This window comes from Notechis scutatus, chromosome 6 (genome assembly GCF_049901735.1).
Source record: "Notechis scutatus isolate UNSWTSFEM ecotype Mainland chromosome 6, rNotScu1.2, whole genome shotgun sequence".
Lineage (NCBI taxonomy): Eukaryota > Metazoa > Chordata > Lepidosauria > Squamata > Elapidae > Notechis > Notechis scutatus.
The window spans coordinates 22,534,321-22,549,039 of record NC_142014.1 but is presented as its reverse complement, the minus strand read 5'-3'; the positions used below and the strand labels follow the sequence as shown (position 1 = coordinate 22,549,039).

General features: G+C 37.8%; 1 protein-coding gene across 2 annotated transcripts in view; it reads right to left on the bottom strand.

Moving 5' to 3' along the window:
* Positions 1–14,719, bottom strand: part of ATXN10 (ataxin 10) — a 62,277-nt gene that overhangs the window by 21,905 nt on the left and 25,653 nt on the right. For both annotated transcript variants that reach the window (XM_087969519.1, XM_026679254.2), the window contains exons 7-9: positions 12,846–12,987; positions 6,925–7,033; positions 5,211–5,377 (exon numbers count right to left, since the gene is read on the bottom strand). In XM_087969519.1, coding sequence (XP_087825645.1) covers positions 5,211–5,377; positions 6,925–7,033; positions 12,846–12,987 — 418 coding nt within the window. The remainder of the gene's footprint in view (positions 1–5,210; positions 5,378–6,924; positions 7,034–12,845; positions 12,988–14,719) is intronic.

Sequence of the window (14,719 nt, the reverse complement as noted above, 5' to 3'; positions counted from 1 at the left end):
ATTTTTATTTTTTGGATGAAGGTTTTAATGATAAGCAGCCTTCCACTACTGAATTCAAATTCCCAGATATCTACCAGATTGGCTTTTCCATGCAATATTCATACTCATTTTTAATTCTACATTTTCCCCAAACTTATTGTCACATCAATTCTGTAAAGCTGAATTGGTGGAGAATGACTGATTTTCCCAAAGAAACCAGTAAGTTTCAATCATAAGTCATGATGTGTCTGATTCTAAAACTAAAGTTTCTATCTATGACATCAGTTTGGCCCAGAGCCCACCTAAACACGACTGTAATTGCCTTAATATCATTAGGACTTTTGCCATCTGAATAACAGATTTGGGAAATCCAAAAACAATGTGAAAATCATGAGTGGAGAAAAGAAGAAATCAACATAGGATCATTTTCTTCTGGAAAAAAAAATCATGTCTCTGACGATGCTACTTGAATTTCAAGGGAATTGACTATTGATAATGAATGAATGGGACTTCACCACCATCCAAATAGCTGTTTTGGATAGACAATGATATTGTCCGGACAACTTTAAAGAATTAACTTCTCATATACTTTGAACCACTACTCAGTCTTCTGAGGAGAACTGGATTTCTGTCTTCAAAAAACATTAAAATTAATGTGCTGTAATTTATTTAAACTATGTAAAGATAAGGAAAGTTAAAATAATCTCCACAAAACAGTAGATCAAATGGTCAGTACTGATGACTTATGTCTAAGAAGAGCTCCATCTCATGCTGAGATTGCAGTTCCTAGAGTTCAGAGATGGGTACTACAACCTCCCAAGTAGTGGCAATTTCCCAGAAGGACACACCCTATATCCTATTGCAATCATGATTTCAGTTTCCATAAACAATTCACAGAAACCCATCTAGCATCTAAATCCATCTAACTCCTCAAAATATCTCTTTTGACAACTGAACAGTCAACTTTCATACCAATACCACAACCATCCCAATGCTCTATCATGAAGAACTGATGGGCTACATCTTCAATAATTTTTCCAAGAAATATTGAGACAAGAAATCTTCCACTTGGGACTGATGGACAAACAGTTGAGAGAGAGAAAAATAATGGAACTTTGTTTTTGTATATGTGCAGCAAGATTATTGTATGTACAAAGATGGAAAGATTTCACAATACCTCCATGAGTGCATGGTTGAAGATGACAGAACTTGGTGCATGAATGGTTGATGAAGATGATAGAACTTGGTGAGATGGCCAATTTGATTTGTCTGATGAGCTAAAATACCACACCTATGTTTTCTGGTGACTGGAAACTTCTTATGGACTTTTTTTCATAAAGCAGAAAAAAATGAATTTCTAATTTATGGTTTTTATAATTCGATAGGATAGAATATGGAAAGAGGAGGGTCATAATGAAAATTTAGAGAAAGAGGTAAATATATAATTGTTCTTATAATTGCAGTAAAGAAGTCTGGACATTATTTCTTTGTATCTTTTTTGTTTCATTTCTAATTTTGTTTTTCTTCTTGAACTGTACTATTAGCTCTGTTTTTTATTTTCTTCCTTACTATGCATTAGTTTACATTAGTTTTCATCTTTGTTCTTAAAATGTCTAATAAAAATGAAAGTTAACAAATGAGTTAATTTTTTTCCAACATATAACGAATTTGTAGGGAAATTAATCCAATTTATGAAAAATGTCCAAGGCACATTTTACATTGGTGTCTAGCAATGACAAACTCATTGATACACATTTTAAGATTTTAAAAAGACATGTTCTAGAGTAGCTATCAAGTTGCCATGATTATTCCACCTGGGAAAGAGAAGCTGCCTCAGTTTCTTCTTGGCCTGGTATTTTCTAGATACTACTACTAATTAATCTTTAGAGATACTAAATTCAATTTCATGAATAATTTCAGAATTATTTCTTAATTCAATAGATCTATTAGGCTGGATTGCTAAGATTAATACATTTTGTGGAAGGCTACAATTTGCCATTCTGAATCCAGTATCCAAGAAAAGCAGATGTTTGCTGTAAAGGATCTATAAGAACCAAAGTATGTAACCTGGAAGAGATGAATTCTGCCTCGGGCATCTCTCAACAAGATAATACATGAAGGAACCTATCATGAGATTTCATAGTGCTTTCTACAGTCACAATTAAAGCAAAGCAAGACTTAACAATATACTTTCTTCCTCCAGATAGTTCAGTGCTTAGCAACAAGCAAATACAGCAAAATAAAAACAAAAAATCCATAGGGGATAAAAGCATTGTTTAGACAGAAAATACGTAAGCAACTTTTATTAGCAATTATTTAGCATATCCTCAAACTCACAGGGATTTTTTTCCCAGTTTTGTTTCCATTTGGGATAATAAGCAAACAGTTCAAAATAATTCTGATCTACTTAAATATTTTTATTTTCTAACATTTGACTTGCTGCCAAGTATAGGGTAGGGCCCACCAGGTTTATACATGGTCCAAAACTATAGCATGATTCAACTATTTTTGACTTATAACTAGGAGAACTTAGCCACCAGGGAAAATATTCAAGCCAAAGTTGCAACTCTTCGTGCCTGATTAGGCATTATCCTAAAACTGCCTACTTAGCAGCCTGTCTTTGAAAACTAAAACAATGACTAATGGTTTTCGACATTCAGAAGGCGAGGTCATGCTACAACCTCTATGAGTTAGCTGGCATGTAGGGGCCAAATTAAATGGGACATTAAAGGCTTCTTTGCATGTAATCCCCAAAGTACTTAAAATGGGGCGAGGGAGGAGCAGGAATCAGTAAGATTCAAGCAGGTCTGAAGAAGACTAAAGTCCTTCTCTCCTGAAATCAGTATCTGTATTATGAGGAAACTCCCATTCAGTGTGAAACCACCATGAGTTGCAGTTCATCAACAAGTACTTCTCCTTACCCTATGGACAATATACAGACAATGGCTTTTCATCCCATTGTAACCTTAAAGAGTAATGTCCCTCTCCTGAGGATTCAAGGGGTCATATAGCTTCTGGGCTAGTATTAAGTCAATGACCTTAAAACAATGGCTTCCACCTGGGATCTATGAAATTCACCATGGCCAACTCACCATGGCCAACTCGCCTCGGCCAACTTGCCACTGTCAACTCACTGCGGGACAACTTGCCATGGCCAACCTATCACAGGACAACTCACTGCGGAACAAAAGTCACACTAATATCAAAGAAATGGTGGAACAGAATCATTAAATAAAAGATGCAAAAGGAGGGACAGAATGAAATGTGATTGGCAAAAATAAAATAAAAAAATATTTTAAATAATTAAACAGAATTGTTAAATTGTCCTGCAGCAAGTTGTCCCACGGTGAGTTGCCCAGTGGTGAATTGGTCATTGCGAGTTGGCCGTGGTGAATTGTAATAAACCCCTGGTGGAAGCCATTGTTGTCCCATTCCATCCACCAGAGGATATGGCTGGCTCCCTCACCAAACGGGAATAATCTGTCACAAAAGACTCCTTCAGAAAAAGGTATTTTCCCATGCCCTATTCAATCTTGAAGACAGCAGTATATAGACTTATATACTGCTTAATGGTGCTTTTTACAGCCGTCTCTAAGCGGTTTACAGAGTCAGCCTATTGTCCCCGACAATCTGGGTCCTCATTTTATCCACCTCGGAAGGATGGAAGGCTGAGTCAATCTTAAGCCTGGTGGGATTTGAACTGCAGGCAGCCGGCAGGCAGCAAAAGTAGCTTGCAATACTGCATTAATTGGTTAACCACTGTGCTACCGTGGCTCTGATATTCCTGTGGGGTGAAAGAGGACCACTTTCAGCAGTTTGAAGCATCCAGTCAACTGATCTCAGAAAGCTAAGGAGGACCAATCCTGAAAGGTGTGGATGAGAAACTATGAAAAATACAAGGGCTTAAATGAATAAAAAAAAATACTCTCAAATACACAATATTTCCCTCTGGTGTTAGAATAACTTCATGGCTGCATTCTGAGGAGTGATCCTGTTGGGTAACAAGGTCACCTACGGATGGGAATGGAAAGGTCTGTGGGAAAATCCACCTTGCCCCTTAAGCCCAAGGACTTATTTTGCAGAGGAGCGCTCTGGGACAGCGAGACTCAGAAAATGCCACAAGCTCTCAGAGCAGCAGACAAGATTTGCAGTCAGGCAGTTTCCCCCTGTTCACTGGGAGGCTGCATTGACCATCCTTCTGCATATTTCTGCCAATCCACACCTTCCTCCTGAGTTACATTCCTCACATTGCACAGATGTTGTTGCTGCTCCTGCTGTTCTGCGCCAATCAGACTTTGCTGCTTGAATTTGAATCCACAACCATGTTCAGACTGGAGGAAGGAATGACAAGTAACTTCCATATGAGCTAAAAGTCTGTAGCGATTCTCAGTCATCTAAGTCAAGGTTCTCCCAACAATGTTTTTACTCTACAGACTTTTATCTATGCAATTTGGGATGAACACCCTTGGAATGGTGTGAGAGTAGGAATGGATTTCCAGAGGGAAAAAAATGCAGACTACAGGAACCAGGAGCACCGCTTAGGTGATCCTGAGGACATAGATAAACCTCCAAGTGCTTCAACGACCCTCTAAAAGGATCAATCCTCCCATTTCTCACCATCCAGTCAGAGCTGAAGAAGCTTCTTGGATGAGAAGAGAAACGTCTTCAAAAGAGAAGAGAAGAAAATCCAGTTGCCTCCTGAAAAAGCACCTTTGGGACTTCCAAGAACTGAATTGATGGAAGTCAGCAGGAGTTGAGTTCAACCCAAGACTTTTTAAAATCTCTATTTCACAGCTTTATTCTGCATCACCTGTTTTACTTTATTTTTGTTCTTCTGCTATTTTTGTTCTGTATTATGTTTCATACGTCTTATAACATTGCATGAAGACCATGTAAAGAATCTTCCATTATTCAATGATATATAAACACAAATAAATATTGTGAAATGTCCCTGATGATTATTACTAGAAAACAGCCATTTTAAAAAGTGCTTATTTTGCAGAGGAGTGCTCTGGGACAGCGAGACTCAGAAAATGCCACAAGCTCTCAGAGCAGCAGAAAAGATTTGCAGTCAGGCAGTTTCCCCCTGTTCCCAGGTTGGATACCAGAAGATTAAACAGTTTGAAGCCATTTGGGAATAAGGAAGAACATCATATTGGTCCTTTCTTTGCAAAAAGGTGCCAAAACTAGGCGTCATTGACCCTACAAGATGCTTCTATTCTCTAGCTTACCTTATCTTGGTTACCCTTATTTCTGTAGCATAAATTTCCAATCAGACGAATCAGATGTGATTTAAAGCCCACAGCTGGATGGGAAATCTCTTCCTGCTCTGTTGAATAAGTGGTGGTGAAGATATTTGTGGTCTGCTTCCCAGCAAGATGTACAAGCTTCAAAAGGCCTAAACAAAGAAGGTATCTTTTGCAGGTAGGAACATCAAAGACAATCAATCCTATTCCTCTTACAATTCAAAGAAACGCTGAAATAGTCTCTTTCAGGGGGGAAAAAAGAGGAGAAAAAGAATCTGGAGTTCCAGGGTAACTTGCCTCAATCAAGCAGGGAGATTACATATTTTGAACTCAACAACTGGCCTTGTCAAAAAGGAGAGGCAAAGTTCTCTGCCGTGTTATTTCAGAAGTAAAAACAACAACAACCCAACAACATAATAATACATAGCAGGATAGAATGAAAGGAATAGAAAACAAAAATACGTCCAATAAGTTATTTAAACACCTAAATATATTTCTATTCTCCTCAACTTGAAGCATATATATATATGGGAAAACTAGTTTCATGAAAGGGTTAAAGACACCAGGCTAGAAAACAGGAGGCCATGAGTTCTAGTTCTGCTTTGGGCATGAAGCCAGCTGGATGCCTTTGAGCCAGTCCCTCTCTGTCAGCCCAAGGAAGAAGGCAATGGCAAACCACGCCCAAAATCTAGCCAACTCCCCAGGAGTCAAGATCAACTCAAAAGTACTCATACGCTCAAAGAGCCAGGTATGCCTGGTGAAAAAGGAGAGAATCTAGGTTGCTGGTTCACAGTGACTTGTCTCATGTTTTTTGTATTCTCCCCAGGTTCCCCAGAAAATAAGACTGGGTCTATTAATTTTTGGTCCAAAAGACACATTAGGGCTTATTTTCAAGTGATGTCTTATTTTTTGTTGTTGCAATGGCTGTACTAGTCCGGCTGACGATTTTAGCTAGTCTTTATTTTGGGGGGTAGGGCTTATATAACAAGCACCCAGAAAAATCATGCTAGGGCTTATTTTCCAGTTGGGTCTTAATTTCGGGGAAACACAGTAAGTACTTTCAAGCACAAGTAGCAGATTCCCACTTAAGAAAGTCTCCCGCACACATAAAATGCAAATGATCCCAGCCACTCTATAGCATATTCAAAGAAGATATTAGGCAGTATACAGCTCAAGAGTGTTGTAAATAAAGGGGCAGAAATAATGTCCCTTGCTATTGTTTGGTACAAATAGTCTTTGACTTACAACCACAATTGAGCCCCCAATTTATATCGCTAAGTGAGAAATTTGTTAAGTGAGTTTTACCCCATTCTACGACTTTTCTTGCCACATTCGTTAAGTGAATCACTGCAGTGACACTTACTTAAGTGAATTTAGTTTCCCCATTAGACTATAGGTTGCAAAAAGGGGATAATATGACCCCAGATCACTGCAACCATCATAAGTATGAACCTGTGGTCAAGCATCCGAATGTAAATCACATGACCACAAGGATGCTTCAACAGTCATAAGTGTGAAAAATGGACATAAGTCACTGTTGTGCTGTTGTAACTTTGATTGGTCACTAAATGAACTGCCGTAAGTCAAGGACTATGTGTATTTACTCATACAGAAATTGCATAACTATTTTCCAGCAAAATTAAAAACAGGACTCTCTTTCAACTACGCTACTTTGAAATTATAAAAAATTCCCACTTACTGATAGCTACTTCAAGCAAACCAGGACAAGCTTGCAAATGCTTCAGTTCTTCAGGATTTGATGTCACTTCACAAAGAACATCAAGAAGACGAATTGCAACGAGTGCTTCCTACACAAGAGGCAATATTGAAATCAGATAATGCACCTCCATCATAAAATAATCTCTAACTCTAATTAAATTATCTACTTTAACTCCTGTTTGATATTTAAATTCAGCAGGAGCCCTACTGAGCAATCAAGTAGCAGCATATCCCATTCAAAAAGAAAAATATTCCTAATATTGGATAGAGACTACATTAGATGGTAACCCCTCTACCAATGAACTTTATCAGATATATTTGAAGTGAAAAAAGGACATTTTTGAGCAGGATATGAAAGCCTCGGTTCTAACTAAGCTACCTCTTGAAGAGAACAATAGACTAAGGCTGTGATGGCAAACCTGTGGCACACAGAGCCTTTTTTTAAATTTTATTGGTTTTTAAAAACAAACATAAACAAACAAAACATAAAAACATCAAGCTATCTTCCATAGGTGTACATAAAGTGTGTCGGTTGGTTTACAAATTGTTTTGTGCTTCCATTTCGTAGTCTTCAATTACAATTACATTGCATATAATCTCATATTGTCAATCAAAAATTAAATACCTTAGTATCATTATTAATCAATCATTTGACTATACTTTTATTCATTCATGTTTTACAAGATAATCATAATTTACTTAGTTTATTTTATAATAGTTCATATTATCATCCCAAATCTATCCTAAAATCATTTTGTAGATATAATAAGAAAGAAGTACATCTTTATATATTTATTATTTTCTAAAAGTCTACATATTTCATTACTGTATTTTATTGTCTAACCATTGACAGAAAAGATCCCAAATTTTATAAAATTGTTTATCCTCTTGTTCTCTAATTTCAAATGTCAATCTACTCATTTCAGCACATTCCAATATTTTCTTAATGATTTCCTCCTGTGATGGTATTTTCTCATTTTTCCAGTTTTTAGCAAATACAATCCTAGCCGCTGTTAATACATTTACAATCACGTATTTCAAGTCTTTACTATATATTTCAGGTAAAATTCCCAATAAAAATATCTCTGGTTTCAAGTCTATATGTTTTTTTGTCATTTTTTCCAACCACATGTGCATTTTAGTCCAGTATTTTTTAGCATCCGCACAAGTCCACCACATATGGTAATATGAGCCAGGTGTCTGATGACATTTCCAACATTTTTCGGATTTATTCTTGAACATTCTTGCTATTCTTGTCAGGGGAAAATGCCACCTGTAAAACATCTTATACAAATTTTCTTTATATGCTGTTGACATTGTCATTTTATAATTTTGAGACCACAATTTTTGCCATTTCTCTAAATCGATCCCATATCCAAAATTCTTCCCCCAAGCAATCATAGTTTCTTTAACTTGTTCTTCTTCTAGTTTAATTTCTAATAAATATCCATACAATTTTTTTAATCACCTTTTCATCAGTACCTGTCAAAATCTTATCTAAGTCAGTCAGTTTATCATAGAAACCTTCTGTTTTAGAATCTTTATCATACCTTGAATGTATTTGCGCATATGAAAACTAATTCATCTTTATACCTTGTTCCTCTAGTTTTTGCATATATTTAAGTTCACCCTTTTCATTCAATATTTCACCATATCTAACTGTTTGTTCCTTTTTGTATATTATAGGATACGAAAATGCTTCAATAGTCAATAACCAGACTGGAATTTTCAAATAACATTGTCTTTTAATCTTCTCCCAGTTTAACCACAGAGACTCCCGTATATAATGTCTTCTAAAATAGCCCTGTGTTTTAGTTCCTTTATACCATAAAAAAGCATGCCACCCCAACAACAAATCATGTCCTTCTAATGTCAACAATCTAGTATTTCTTAGTGTTATCCATTCCTTAACCCACATCAGATTTGTAGCTTGGTAGTACAACTCCCAATTAGGCAAACCAAATCCTCCTCTAATTCTAGCATCTTGCAAAAGTTTTAACTTTATTCTCGCTTTCTTACCTTGCCATATATATTTCAACACAATTTTATTTAAATCTTCAAAATAGTCTTTTCCAAGCCTAATTGGAATTGTTTGAAACAAATATAAAATTCTGGGTAATATATTCATCTTGATTGTTGAAATTCTCCCTATTAGTGACAGTTGTAAATTTTCCCATTTCGCCAAATCTAGCGCTATCTGCTGTTTAAGTTTAATATAATTATTCTCTTTTAATGTACTACATCTTGCTGTCAAATATATCCCCAAGTACTTAATCTTATTCGTGACCTGAATTTTCAATAGGTCTGCCAGTTCTTCCTTTTGTCTTAATAGCATATTCTTTGCCAAAATCTTTGTTTTGTCTTTATTTATTTTCAAACCAGCCACCTTTCCATATGTCTCTATCTTTTCTATCAATTTTGATGCTGTTTCTAAAGGGTCTTCTAAGATGAAAACCAGATCATCCGCAAATGCTTGCAGCTTAAATTCTTCCTTTTTGATTTTCATTCCTTTTATATTCTTTTCATCTCTAATATTTCTGTTTAGCACTTCCAAAGTTAACACAAACAACAAAGGTGATAGTGGGCACCCTTGTCTTGTTCCTTTTCTTATATTGATAGAGTCTGTCAGTTCTCCCTCTATCATTACCTTTGCCATTTGCTTATAGTATATAGCTTCTATTGCTTGAATAAATTTTCTAGCAAAACCCATCTGTTCCAACAGTAATAACATGAATCGCCAATTCACATTATCAAATGCCTTCTATGCATCTAGAAATATCAGAGCCATTTGTTTTTCAGGATGTGCCTCGTAGTATTCCAAGGTGTCCAAGATTACTCTCATATTGTCTTTAATTTGTCTCTTTGGCAGAAATCCATTTTGATCAGGATGGATAAAATTATTTAAATATTTTTTAAGTCTTTCTGCCAATATTGAAGCAAAGATTTTATAATCTGCATTTAGTAGAGAAATGGGTCTATAGTTCTTAATTTGTAATGGGTCAGCCTCCTCTTTTGGAATAAGTGTAATATAGGCTTCTGACCATGATTTAGGTATCTTCTTCTTTAACATAACTTCATTCATAACTTCTAGCAATGGAAGATTCAACGATTCTTGTAATGTTTTATAAAATTCTGCCGGAAGTCCATCTGGGCCTGGAAGCACACAGAGCCTTTTGTGCCAGCACGCGAGCTGCAGGCAAACTTACCTCCCTGCGCATGCGTGTGCCTCAGAGCTGATTTTTGGGCGGTTTGAGGCCTTTTTCAGCCTCCTAGAGGCTTGAGGAAGGCTTCTGCAGGCTTTGCAGGCCAAAAACTAGGCCAGTTTCATCACTTCCTGTCTTTCCAAAAATACTGGAAGTGACAAAACGGGCCTAGTTTTCGGCCTGCAAAGCCTGCAGAAGCCTTCCTCAAGCCTCTGGGAGGCCGAAAAAGGCCTCAAACCGGCCGAAAATCAGCTGTGAGGCGCAGTGCAGTTAAGGGGGTGGTGGGGTGGGTGGGTGGATGGGTGGGGATTGCGTGCACATGCATAGGGGGTGGGGAGGTGCATTGCATTCTGGGTGCTGGCACGCGAGTGCGAGCATGCAAGTGCACACACAATTTTTGGCACAGGAGCCCAAAAAGGTTAGCCACCACTGGACTAAGGTGTATACATGGGAGAGACGGGGGGTGGGGGGTGGGGTGGGAAACAGAGGGGAAGTTTTGTCTCCTTGTCTTTTAAGCACAGAGATTTAACAAACTCTGGACATTTGCCCCAATGGTCAGAACAGTTCACTGGGGCAAAGAGTTGATGCCATCTCTAACAAGACTAGATTAATCCAGGCCACTTATTTACCTTGTCTAGGACTGTATACAGGTAGTCCTCAACTTGCCTCAACCACAATTGAGCCCAAAATTTATGTTGTTAAATGAGAAATTTTTTAAGTGAATCACTAAAGTTGTTAAGTAACACGGTTGTTACTGTAAGTGAATCTGGCTTCCCCAATGTCTTTGCTTGTCAGAAGGTCACAAAAGGTGATCACAGGATGCCAGGACACCATGAACCAGCTGTCAAGTATCCAAATGTAAATCACATAACCATGGGGATTCTTCCACAGTCATAAGTGTGAAAAACGGTCATAAGTCACTTTTTTCAGTGCCATTGTAACTTTGAATGGTCACTAAATGAACTGTTGTAAGTCAACATTATTGGTTAAAAATAATACATAACCAATTCAGGTTTTTAAAAGATTGTTTCACCTTTTGCAAAAGCAAGTTTCTATACTTTTTGGTTACCAAGACAGGCAAAGGATAAGTTTCACTCTTGCAGATAGAAAAAGCAAATTTTTATCCAAAATCCACAAGTATGGGTTTTATACAAGTTAACTCAAACGTTCTTGGTACACTGTTTTAATGGCTCTATTTTCTGCGGAATTTTGATGAACAGAATACCCGCATTAAGATAATGCCTTTTTAATACAAAATTTCTGCAGTAAACTGAAATGCAAACTTTGATAACCAAAAAATACAATCATCCTTTCCAAGCCAGAATTATAAACAAGCCAAAACTTGTCTATAAGGCTGACGTTGTGTAGAACACCAGAAACAAGCTTAAATTCCTAAAAATATATTATATACATTTATTTCTAAGATAATATACTGGAATTCTCATTAGATAATCCAAAGATCCAAGATCACAATTAATGATCACTAAGAATTTGTATAGCTGAACTACCATAATTTATATTAAACTTTAATAACTATTCAACTGGTACATTAAAGAGTATTTCTGAATGAGAGGGGTTTTTAAAAAAATATTTCTGTCTATCCAGTATTAGAATATCAGAAACAGGATAAATTCTCATTTATTTATTCAACCGTTAAATCATTCTTGGCATTGAGTAACCACACCTGCACTAATAATTTCCAATTATATCAATTGCCAAATTATTATTTGCAGAAAAAAAGACTTTTAAAAATAAAGGCTGAATTTACAAAGGCTTATGCTACAGTATAGCTTTTGTCCAATTTTATCTAATTAATAAGGACTTTTGTTATTAAATTTTCCAAGAATTAGCTTGGGATTGATTAGCTAGTAACTAACCAAAAGTTAATACCAACATTTTTTACTTAAGAAGACAGGCTATGCAGCTAGCAGGTGATTTGATTAAATTATTGCTAAACCATACTCATTTAAGCATTCCAGACAGCAAACGAAGTCACAAGTTTTGGGCAATTTTTGGCCACGCTATCCGTGGGATGGCAAGATGGCAGCCACGATCACACAACCAGAATGCCACTCCTTTTTTATGAGTCATAGACAATGGAGTGTCAGGCCTTTGATCGTGCAGTCCCACCTGCCATCTGTTCCCCCAAAGTGTGGGTCTTCTTCTAATCCTTTCTTTGGTTTCAGCCCCCCCCCCACTAGAAAGCAACAAAACAAAGCAATTTCCCATTTCTTCCAGTAAACATCAATATCCTGACAATTGATGGGCGTTATTTTGTTACTTGAGTTGGCATGAGTTGGTTTTAATGAGCAAAATCTGTCACGCAAAATGACTGTATGGCAAATCTCTTGCTATTGTACCTAAGTAAATATGTGCAAGGAACGTTTGTCTAACCTCTTCACATTCCAAGAGAGCTCTAAGGGAAGAGAAGACTGATAAAATATTTATCCACCAAAGTGTGCCTGGTATTGTATGCAGGGAATTTCTTGTCCTTGAGCTGAACTGTCACAAAGTCAGAGATGTTTTTGGAGGGCTAGAGTCAAAATCTGTAAGATGGCAGGTGTGACACTGTGACTGAAGGGCTGCCCCTTTGCTATGTGGGCCCGTCACGCTGCCAGCATTTGGGCAGGTGCCCCAGTGTAGAACTCCAGGCTATATTTTACAATTCACCTTTTAACGTAAGAGTGGAAAATTTTACCTCATCATTTGTGGCAGAAACCAATCTTAGCACCGACTGGGACTTCTCTTCAAAAGACGCTGCAAGAAACGTAGCCATCTCTTCACCGATTAGGACACTACTTTCCTTCATTTCTGACAGAATTAATTCTAACAAGAAAGTCCTGGAGAACAAAAAAAAGGAAGTGTTACTGATAAGAGCTACAGAGCTTGAGGTACAATGTCGATTTGGATAGTCCTTGGTCTATGACCATTTGGTCAGTGATCATTCCAAGTTGCAATGGTATTGAGCAAATGGTTGTTATAGCTGGACTTCAGAATTCCAGCCATCCTGGCACCCTCCTGGTCATGTGATCATGATCTGGGTGCTTGGTAATCCATTTGCACTGACGATCGGTTGCCAAGTGCCTCACGATCAGAGAATCATATCTGCAAACGTACCTGGTGGCTTTTCCCAAAAGTCAATGAGGAAGCCAACAGGAAAGATTCTTTGGGTTGAATCTCTCTCACCTGTGCATCCTCCCTCCAGCCCCTCATGCTGCACCAACTACCTGTACATCCTTGCACACCTTCAGACACCCTCCACAATCCAGGTAGCACCTCTCACATACCCTCCCTGACCATGTCTCTTGCATGCCCTGCCTGACCTGTGCAGTGCCTCTCATACGCATCCTCGCACTGTCCCCAACCCACAGTGAGCCTCTCTCATACCCTCCCAACCTCCCTGACCCACATCTTGTGCAATCCCCCATACCATTCACACCCCAGGGGCAGCTTCCCTAACCTGTGTGGCAAGCCACACAGCGCCTCTCCAGCACCCTCCATTCCATTGTGCAGCAGATCTTCCAGTTTGGGTTCCATCTAGTGGAGTTGCGACAGGTTTCAGGGATTGGAACAGAAGCCATTTGTCTACCAGAAAGGCCATGTCTCCGTAAAGTAAGCCCTACTCAGTAAAGGAGCCCTGGTGGTGCAGTGGTTAGAATGCAGTACTGCAAGCTAAGTTAACTCTGCCCACAGTCTGGAGTTTGATCCTGAAAAGGGCTCAAGGTTGACTCAGCCTTCCCTCCTTCTGAGGTCAGTAAAATGAGGACCCCAGATTGTTAGGGGCAATATGCTGAAAAAGCGCCCAGAGTGCGCTGTAAAGCACTATGGAATGGTACATAAGTCTAAATGCTATTGCTATAGTCCCAAGAGAGAGAGATGTGAATCCCTAACAACCATTCCTGCCACCAAGTGGGATGGATATCAGTTCCATAGTTAGAAGTAAGAGAGAAAACTTGATACTGGTAGAACTGGGAGCTGATCAGCAGCTTCAGAGAGACTTGGAGGGCTGTATGAATCTAAGCATACCTAGGAAGTGATACGCAACCCCAGTTCCAATTTACATAAAGAATAAATTATGGCCCCTTTTAGTCTAGACACTCCACCTTAAGGAAACCTCTTATTCTTGCAAACATTTGTGTCTATTACATGATATCATTTTTAAAATGCAATCTTTCCAACCTAACCTTCTACCCACAAAGAAATCGTTAAAGTACACTGGGAGATGTCAGCGGTGGGGTCTGAAAAGTGGAGGATTAACGTTCAGCAGCTTCAGTTTATAATAAGCACTTAGAGAACTTAATGTTTTTTGAAACTCGCTGAATAAAAATATAAAATTTCTAATCCAAAATAATCATTGTATTAAAATAATGATGGGAGTCGAGTAAGATACAATTTTTAAAAAAAATATTATTATGACTTCAGGAAAATTTCTATTTGCATTGTCTGGTAGTTTCAAGGAATCGTATTGTTAAAATTGTTATGAAATAATCATTCTTCAGAACAGAAACTGTAAGTTTTTATATGATGAAAGAAGAACTATTCTGCCGTTATCAAAAGGTTAATAGGCAGGCT